Source organism: Solanum dulcamara, chromosome 7 (assembly GCF_947179165.1).
Source record: "Solanum dulcamara chromosome 7, daSolDulc1.2, whole genome shotgun sequence".
NCBI lineage: Eukaryota > Viridiplantae > Streptophyta > Magnoliopsida > Solanales > Solanaceae > Solanum > Solanum dulcamara.
Window position 1 is genome coordinate 13,150,377 of NC_077243.1, and position 10,565 is coordinate 13,160,941.

A 10,565-nucleotide genomic window follows, 5' to 3' on the forward strand; every position below is an offset into this window, starting at 1 on the left:
GATGCCCCTAATATAATATATTAAAAATAGTTTAAATTTTCCCTCTTTCCGTCTAAACTAATCAATTGCCCTTAATGGTAGTTTTTATGTTAACTGAATTATGAGGTGGTACATGTGAAATTTTAATTAAATATGTGGCACTAATTTATTGGTCCGTGTTGACCCATCCATCGAAGAAAAAAGCATTGTTGTTTTTTGAATTCATATCGAAGAAACTAGGCTATGAACAAATTGTTTCTAGTAGTTAGTACAGCTGTGTCACATGTATTCTGAAATTTGATGTTCCAAAGGTGTGTTTGATTTGGAAGAAAATATTTTTTAAAAAATTGTTTTTCAATTTTGGTTGGTTAAAAATTTAAAAACAAATTATTTTATCTAAATAAATAAATTTCTTAAAAATGAGTAAAATGACAATCCTAATTGAATTGGAAAACAATTTTCAGGAGCCTTATTACATACTAATGGTCGCCTCCCCACCCCCTACCGTAAATAGATTATATGTATACAAATGCTTTGCATAAAAAGTGACAAGCGTCCACTTTTTCCAGCCCAACGTGACAAGTGGATTTACATTCAGCACTTCAGAATAGTGAAAAGAGAAGAAAAAAAAAACATTTCTCTCTTCCCATATTATTTTTTTCCATTGATGGTAGAAAATTCTTATGTACAATTCTGTACAGGTCGATGATAGAGAACTATTTATTGGCAAGAATTTACAGGTGAAGTGGATCTCTGCTAGATAACTAGGAATAACATTTTACATTATGCACAACGGAAATAAGACGGTGAGACATCGAATAAGTTCACCATCTCAGTCGCTGATGTCAAAATACTTGGGATCTCTGGGGAAATGATGTTCTACATGCAACTGCAGTTTCAAAAATATGGATTCCAATTAGTACCATTGAACTAATTGAGCATCGATAATATCACAAATGAAGGCAACCATCTACAGAGCCAAACAATATGAACTTCTGCATCCAGAGGACAACAAACTCTTCCACCGAAAAAGGAAGACAATAACCTAAGCATCTCCTTCAAAGTTGGCAAACAACACGGAAAAATAGATATTGATGAATATGCATGCACGCACGAGTGTTATGTTATGGGAAATCTCATGATTGAAGTCGAGCAAATTCTAAAGTTTCTTCTTCACATATTAACGAACTTTTAGCATATCACTCCAGAAAGGCATAAAGATTAGTTCCCCCTTAATCCCAGTGGAGAAAATTCGGAGAAAGAAGGCAGAGGTTGGATCGTTGGACAAGTCTAAATTAGTAATCACGATATAGTTTTCTTCATTTTAACAAATTTCAACCTATTTCAATAACATCCAATCAATTTACTGAGGCAACGGGCTGAACAGTGTGCGCCTCAAAGATCAATCTAGTCCAACATCACTGAATCTTTTTAATAGAGATACAGATACTTTCGTTAGCAATAAGATACATAACGCAGCGTAAATCATATACCATATTAGACATACCTTGCCTTCATCAGCATCTGAATGTCGCTGAGGGAAAACTACTCTCATATCATTATACAAGTAGAATCGCCTCCCCTGATCATCTTTGCACTGAATACCTGATTTTGTGCTCTTCTTGGGGCAGGGGCACAAGAACCAGAGATGTAGAGCATAACGAAGAACACTAGAATTAGCAGTACTCTCATTCACCTTTGAAGTGCTAATTGCAGGTTTGGTTCCACAATGACCTGCCTCGCCAGTACCATGAGATTTGGTACAATGACTGTCATGCAGCATAGAATCCTCAAGACTAGTAACTGACGGTGGTCCACTATCCATCTTTCTATCTGAACTCTTGTTTCCAGCTTTATCCATAAACAAATTTATCTTTTGACGTAAAAATGTCTGCAATCACAGAGATCAGATCACCATTGTCAGATGTGGATTCACATAAATGCTAGTATGACTTTAATAATGCCCCATGTATTTTCTATTAAAATCAAAGTGATCACTTAGATCATAGATGAAAGCGTGTTAGCTGCACATAGTTGCACCTATTTGCCTGTTACACATGTATATGCAGAGATCATCCAATATTAATCTCAGCAAAATAACTATTCAAGTCCAGTGAAGTGAAACCAGGACCGCTTGCAAAGAAGGCTACAATTCGACTGCAGACAGAACAATGCCATCTTGCACTAGTTTGCTTGAAGAACAATGTTTCATGTAATTGGGCTCTAAAAGAGATTAAAACAAAAATCTTCAAAGGCTAATGCATAACCGCATTATAGTTAAGAGACTAATTTTGTTTCTTCTTCCTGTGTCAAAAGATCCTCTAAACTGAATCAATGCTCCAGCAAAGAAAAGACATGGGAGCTTAAAATATTTGAAGGATATAAGAAATCTCATAAATTAAGGATTTTCAATCAACAACCACATGAAAAGATTCATGGGCAACTCATACTTTTTCCTAATCCTTGCTCTTCAAAAAACATGATCCAACCACCAACAATCCCAGAATAGTCGTGGTTAGCTATATGAATCCTCTATATCCATTCTCTATTAACTCCTTGCACTTCCATGCTCAATAATTTATATTTCAAAACAAATTAGAGTTCACTAAATTAAAAATATATCAAAACTCACACTTATACCAACATTGTCACAAATCTGTAACGATAAAAACTCAAGTCAAACACCAAACCTAATGTAAAGGTACAACTAGTTGATATAGTGTTAGCACCCTTCTAGTCTACCAACAGTTTACACATGGAAAATTTAATCAGAAAGTAAATTACTTCAGCAGCTATTAATTATGTTTTCCTGTTTTCTCTTAGCAGTTATTAGCAGTAAGGAGGTTGTTCCTCCACTTCCTCATTTCAGTAGTAGTAGGAAGCTATTTCATTGTTATTAGGTGGGTGGTTAATCCACCAATGTTGTATTTAAGTTGTTTGAATACAATGGAAAGATGAGCAGAAAAGTATTCAAGTTTTTGAGTACTTCAACTCAAGAGATTGCAGGTTCTCTATCAATGAACCAGCACCATAGGTCGTAGGAAGAAAACCTATGATCTCATATTGCAGCGTCCCATAGCTAGATCCATATCAGGGGGCCATAACATATAGTTTATTGGATTTTATTTCCATCCTCGCTACTTTCACATAGATTTTGAGAGGTTGTAAAAGCTTTTGAAACAACTTACTCCCCTGTGCTTTAAGGTCTACCTCATCCGCTTTAACACACCTTAAATCATCATAGTAGCACACTTAAAGATGGGTGCAGCAGTTGGAGGCTTACATCAGATATGCCAAACTATCTATTCTTTCCTTTTACCCTCTATGTTGCTCCTTCGTTAATGTGATCTATCGTAAAATCTAGTTTATGACAGCACACTTGATCTTAACATTTGCATTTTTGTAACATCATTTTGTGAATATGCAGGATCTTTAGCACTTAGCTTTCAGTCCAACAGAACATTAAAAAGCTCCCCCCCCCCTAAAGAATCTTGACAAAATTCACTAGCTTCTTCGGAAAAAAAAAGGTTTCTAGAAATTCTAGCCAACCTTCTTATAACTACAATTATTTGCTTCTGCTCCCCAGTCATCACTAAAGTTTCCAAGGCTAACCATCTAGGTTCAACAAGCCGAAACAGTTCAAACTTTAGTTGACTGCATAAAACACTGAGATATAGTACAATTTTTTTTTCATAACCATAGTGTTCGGGCCAGCTTATGCTAATTTCATGGGATAATTATGGGAAACTTACATAAATATACTATATTAAGAAAATATTTATCATTTTTAGCAATAATAATTTTTTTTCACTGGACACTTATAATACAGTTTTAATACAATTTTAATACATATTAGTGAGAATATTTTATAAAACTCATATAATATAAGTTTTATTCATGGATAATATATTTATCACACTTGAATACATTTATAATACATTGTGTCAATTTCTTACCAAACAAGTATAATATATTTTAAAACACTTATAATACATTTATATTGCATGCATAATTCATTTTTAATACATGACAGATATATCATAATATTGCTATGTATTAGTATAGATGGTAATAAATAAAAAGTATCCTTAAAATCAGTAATTATTTATTAAAAAGTGTTCTCCCTAGTAATTTTTTCGATAATTATCACCTCCCCCACCAGCAACGGGTAACAGGTAACTCTGTCCTCCAAGGCTAGAACGGATGGGAAAAAATTACCTTCATTGACCACTAGGCCATCCCTTTGGGTGTTAAAGATATAGTACTTCTTCGCTGCATATAACATGAGATGCAGCACTTTTTAATTGACACTCATCATTAAAACTCTCATGGAATTAGCCAAACATCAGAATATCAGATTATCTGTCAGTCCCACAGTTGAATCTGACACAACTACCTCCTATCTACTATAAAGACCCTCCAGTATCCCATTTATCCATAACCAAACATGCACAAAATCAAGGCGAAGCCCAATAGTTCTGCTCTCATCAGTTCTCCATTAATTCATCATCAAACATGCACCAAATCAGTACAACGACCAATAGTTCTGCTCTCAACTTAAAGCTCGTGAACTGATTACTTATCTAGCACACACAGATGCTTCAAGTATTTACTGCTGCTTGAACCATTTTCCAATATCAAAATTGAATGAATAAAGTGATACCGTGCTAGATAATTCTCCGATAAAGAAAAGCTCGTGCATAATTATGATAAACAATAGAAACTCTCACAATTATACCAAAGTTGCATAGTTTCCCCACCTCAAAGTGATAATACAGCTTGAACCTACCTTAGTACCAACTGGCATGTCACTCAAATCATAGCTACATAAGAATGTGTGGATAGGTGTCCTCTCTGGATTGCTTAGAACCTGCGCCAATAGCAATCAAAAGTTTGTACTTACATAAAGGAGAGATAAAGGCACATTTATGTTCAAATCATAAGAAAAGTACTAAAAAATGTATATCTTGTACAACTAGGAGTCACAAAGAGCAGTAGCATCCAGAAAGAAGGAAGATTTCTACAAATATTATTTTCATATAATGGTGGTGTTCAGACCTGCTTGCTCGCAAAAGGAAAATTTCTACATTTAAGTATCATATCTCAGAAACTATGTTTATATTCATTTTCTCCGGAAAATGACCAAAGAGAACTACTGGATAAAGGACTCAAACTTGATATTTCATGATCAATCTCCAAGCTATTTGATATTCTCTGAAACAAATAAGTTATCATTATTGTTTTAGGATCTCTGGCAAAACAAAATGGCGATAGACTAATCATAGTCATACAACTCCCTGCTTTAAGCCAAGGAAAAACCAGAAAGATGAGAGTTCTTAAGACCAAGGTGATTAACGAAACGGAAAGACCTATTAAAGCAATAACTTCATGCTCACCACGAGAATTACAGGCTAAGAAATTTGGACCAATGATAGATTCAGTAATCATCCAATTTCTAAGTTCTTCATTTTACAGTAGGTGTCCATCAATGAACCCGAAAGTTCGTTTGGTCTTATACAATGATGTTTTGGAGAAATCGCTCAAGCATGTTCTGCTGCAGAAGGCTTCATGCGCTGATATCATGAGGTTGACAATTTGTGTCACCAACATCAATATAGAGGAAATAGTGAGAATTAGCACATCTTGGAGATAAAAGGAAATTTGCTGTAGGAGAACAAAGTATGAAATTTTTGTTATAATAAACCCTTGTGGTATGGCCCTTTCACAGACCCCGCGTATAGCGGGAGCTTAGTGCACTGTCCCTTTTTCTATATCTTTTATAACCGGGAAATTCCAGAGGGTCTGTCGCTCATAGTTCAAAACTCGGCAGATAATGGGCCCTCCCCTCTACTCTTCACTTCATATACCAGACTTTTTTCTGCAACAGGATTCAAACCCGTGACGTGCGCCTAAGACACGCCTACGCGCTGAGCTCTTACCACTAGACCAAAGCTCTGGGGAAAAATATGAAGTTCCTATTATAAAAGCACTAATGATGTAACCATGATCATGCACAAGCTTAACTGTTTTAACTACAATGTTACCCATGTCACCAGTACAAAGCATATGAAGAACACATTATAATGAGAAAGCTCAAATGCACCCAGAGGTGTGCTGTAGTGGTCAATGAAGTGGGTGCAAACTTTGGAGAGTAGGGTTTAAATCCTGAAAGAGACAAAAAGCATTCACCATCTGCCTAAGCATTGGTGGGTTGGTAGAGTTACCTGAAAACTGTGTTATTAAGAGGGAACAAGCACCCGGTGGAATAGTTGAAGCCCCCGCAAGCCAGCATGGACATCACTATTATCAACAAATAAAGTTGAACAAGTAGAAATTGGAATATTGGTTGGCAGCCCCTCTATATTAACATTATAAACATATATATAACCTATTTTTGGATTGAGTTGTAATATTACTATCTTAATTCTCTCTAGTTGTCCATTTGTCACCTAAGAATGACGTAGTTCACTGGAAAAAAAGGGACCCAAGCAATAAATGACATGAATTGATATCAAATTATATTGCTTCTACAGTATTAAATTATTGGAAAGAGTCCATCACTTTTTGATGGACGAATATAGAAATTAAGCCAAATGATTTGTAATTTTTTTTATTGATATTCTAAGGATTTACTTCAAAATTTTATTACTTACATCCTGAAATATATGATAGACCTTTTTATTTCCACTAGTAATACTATTATATGCAACTTCCACAATTTTCAGAATAATACACTTCCCCATCTGAATTTAAAAGGTTGATGGGCTTTATTCTTTTTTGATAAATAACTTTGATGTGATAATGTTTCTACCAAACTAAGTTTTCAACTACCGGCTTAATATTTTCTTTTGATCTCTAATATAATATATGAGTCATTTAACATCTCAAATTAAGTTTCGAGTCAAATGCCCCTATATAAAATGGACAAAGGGAGTAGCTATTAAGTATTTGGAGCATAAATTACAGGACATGCAGTGACTTTGGTATTTCTTAACCAAAAAATTGGTTCCAACAAGCTTTTGATGATCACGCAAAATTACTTAGCTTACGGTATATGAACAACCAAAATAAGAGTTCTCCTCGAAATGATTTAGTTTCTCTTGTATGGAGAAGCTAGTGCCATCACATTTTATCTCCCGATTTATCACCTAATATGTCCAAAATCCAATCCTCTCTCATAATGAAACCAGTTTATCAAACAATTTTTTTTTTCAACTATCAAATTAGCAAACAGAACTGGGTTCCTTTTGCCTCAGAGAAAAGATATGTTTCATGGCTATCACTTTCATATGAAACACTCCTTAGAATAAAGCATTTTCAGACATAAGCATGTTCACAGATGCACAAGCAAGCTGAGAGGATAGGAGCAGAATACCAGTTGTATGCGCCCTTTCATCGGTATACGTAGGCGGCCCTTGTTTGTTTGTAAACCATTAGTGCTAGAGTTCCTGATTTGTGAGCCTCTACAGTCACTACCTGGTCTTCCAAGATCTATTGATGAGTAATAAAGCAAGAAGTTATCACCATCTACGCTAGTAACAGCAAATGGAAGTTTCTGAGGATGTGGCGAGAAATTTCCACCAGTGATACTAAGGACGGCAAGAAAACCATCAATTCTCTGCATAAGCATATTATAATTTGTCAACAAGAGCATTTTGTCAAACCATTTCCAAGATCACGGCACGAATACTTAAACAAAGAGATCAAGGAAAACTAATGCTCAAAATAAAGACCAAGGATAATTTGGATGACATCTGAAAGAACACAAATAGCATCTTCAAGATAATTGAGGCACTAGACCAACCTGGCTCACTACACTGGATGTCAAACGACCAGATAATAGTGACTCCTCGAATGAACCGACTAGTGACCTTTTGACAGACAGTCCACTAAGACTTCTACCAAATCTTGCACATTGATTTGTAGGAACTGAATTTTGTGCCTTGGACCGCCTCATGGCACTTATACTTTCAGGTGTGGAACGTTCTAAGTTCATCTCAAAAACTTCAACATCTTGAAAAAGTTCACTTCCTGTTTTGCGATCCTCTTCCTTCCGGGGAGATAAAATGCCTGAAAGACTTCGATCAAGTGAGTGTTCCACATCCTTCAAAATTAAGTAGTTATCATGATGATCCTCCCAGGAATGCCTAAACCTTTCAGCACATCCCAACCTCATATGAGATTTTGGTCCAAGAGGAGAAAGAGACAGTGGTGGCGAGAATGTATTTTCTCCGGGCATGACCATTATCCCATCTTTCAACTGTGTTTTTATCATATGTGCATAAAAGTTTAACCCAGGGGATGGAGGAGTAAAAGGGATCTCAGACTCAGGCCCCCCGTCATTGAACAAAGGACCATCTGTGACAAAAGAGGAGACTTCTCCACAGTTTTCAGTTGGCGAACAATTCCCCCTGGGGAAAGTTGGCATGAACCAATTTTTATTACTAAAGTTGTTTGTGTTGCCTATATGAGCCTTTTTATGTTCTTGTGAGGGAGCACCATATTTATCAAGAGTGAAGTTGGAATTACTCCCAACAGTACTACCACCAATATCCAGAGATTCACCTGCAAATTTATCTGGAAGAACCATTCCATTCAAAGGAGACAACAAGCGTTTCCTAACTAATGAACTTGTAGTCTCATTCATTTTGTCAATGTTCCGAACCACAGTAGATGAATGAACACTATCTGATGGATTTTCTTCAAACAAACTAGCATGGCTTTTCATTGCACTTTTTGATTCGAATCCAACAATCCTTGATGCAGGGCTCTGGGTAGTCCTTCCACCATTATGAGTGAAGAAGCCATGACTTTCTGCAGAATCAATCCTCAATTTATGCATACTTGTCATACCATCTTTATGAAGACTGAGAATATCAGCATCCCTGGAAACATCCCTAGACGAGACGAATGAAAAATCCGCTGATGTCCGATTGCTAAGGCAACTTATGTGCATTCCACTCATATCACAACTGCTCATGCTAGCAAATCTAGCAGGAGTTTGAACAAATGTGCTCAATGATGTGGCCACTTCCTCAGCAATATTGCTGGAGGGCACTTGAGGCAACCCCATGTCTAACTTAAATTTGTTACCTCCACAATCTTCTCGTCAAAATGTCAATATCTAATCTACTACACTAACCTAAATTGTATCTCCTGTCTTACAGCAATTCAATATCTAATTACTCATCCCCATGAAATTCCCAGCAGTTCATTCTCCTACCACCGGAACAAACCTAACTGCAGTAGAACTAGATTGAATCTACAACATTATCTATCATCACTACCTATCTATCAACGGAATTCCCAGAAATGTATCATCAAATAATCCAGCATCATCTACATTCGACCCGACTAGGATGGTAGTACAATAAGCATTGGCTTCACACCACTGTAATATATCAGACCGGCAACCCATGATTCGTTCCACAAGATTAAACCAAATCCTGAAAAGAAAATGTCGAAACATCAGTCCTATCTTCTATTCATAGTAATCATCTAAATAACAAAATCATCGAAAATGTACCATCCATTTTAACATACATTGCTATGATCACTCAATCAAGGGGAAAAACCTCCCAAAGATTTACCAATGAATGTTTCAATTAATCCGATCTAACAAAACACTGATCTTAGAGGCGGTTTCAACAGGATCAATAATCAACTTACAAATTAAATGAGCTAAAAATTAGCGATCAATTACAACTCTCCCCCTTTTTATTACCCCTCTAAAAACCCATTAAAAACAACTGGAAAAGTATCTTCAACATTCAAGTTCCCTGTTAACAAAGACGATCATCTTTAGTTTATGAAGTCCTCCATCAATGACCAAAACCCAGAAACTTCCAAACACCATCAAAGCAAAAAAAAAACAAAAAAAAACGAAAATCCTCATCAGAAAACTACATAGGATTCATGATTTCAAGTGTTCAATCACACACACAAAAAAAAAGGAGAAAATTATCTTGCATAGATATCTACCCATCAAATCAAAACGGATGCACCAGTAATCATCTCTAATTCAACTGGAGGTATATATAAATATATTTTTGTTTTTATATATATAGGGAAAAATGAGTTGAAGGGAATTTAGATATATAGATAAAGAGAAATGAAATTTCCCTTTTTCTTTCTTGTGGTTCTTGGTTTTTGTATTTGTTATACTCTCCTCCTTCTTTACCTTTTAACTGCGCCTCCCTCTCCCTTTCTCTCCTTTCCAACTCTCTCAAACCATTTAATTTCTGTGAAATACATTCATGGCCTCAGTTTAGTTGTTTCGCAAAAAAAGAAATTAAAATAATATGGTGCCTAGAGAAATCCACCAAACTCTTGCTACTCTATGCATTATCGGTTGTACTTTGTGTTAATTAATTTTCTAGCAAATATTCCTCTCCTTTGAAAAAAAAACAAAAAATATTTATGTGATTATGAATTAATTTTATTAGGATAAAAAATAAATTATTTTTAAAATGTCTGATTCTTTAATTGTTGGCTTATCATATTATTGCTTCAAAGAGGAAAATAGGCAAAGATGATGCAACAAGTTAAGTGCTCCTAAGACAATTTGAGGAAAGAAAAAACTGAAA

At 35.5% G+C, this 10,565-nt stretch overlaps 1 protein-coding gene across 2 annotated transcripts; it reads right to left on the reverse strand.

The window, feature by feature from the left end:
* Positions 1-587: 587 nt before the first annotated feature.
* On the reverse strand, positions 588-10,329 carry LOC129893873 (uncharacterized). 2 transcript variants are annotated; one of them, XM_055969295.1, is made up of 6 exons: positions 10,160-10,329; positions 7,784-9,425; positions 7,355-7,597; positions 4,769-4,849; positions 1,487-1,870; positions 588-868 (listed from the first exon to the last, which is right to left on the reverse strand). In XM_055969295.1, exons 2-6 carry the CDS (start codon positions 9,050-9,052, stop codon positions 812-814), a joined length of 2,034 nt encoding a protein of 677 aa, XP_055825270.1. In that variant the 5' UTR covers positions 9,053-9,425; positions 10,160-10,329; the 3' UTR covers positions 588-811. The 2 variants fall into 2 exon arrangements, with proteins under 2 accessions (XP_055825270.1, XP_055825269.1); XM_055969294.1 differs by having other exon boundaries at positions 9,961-10,329.
* Positions 10,330-10,565: the final 236 nt, after the last annotated feature.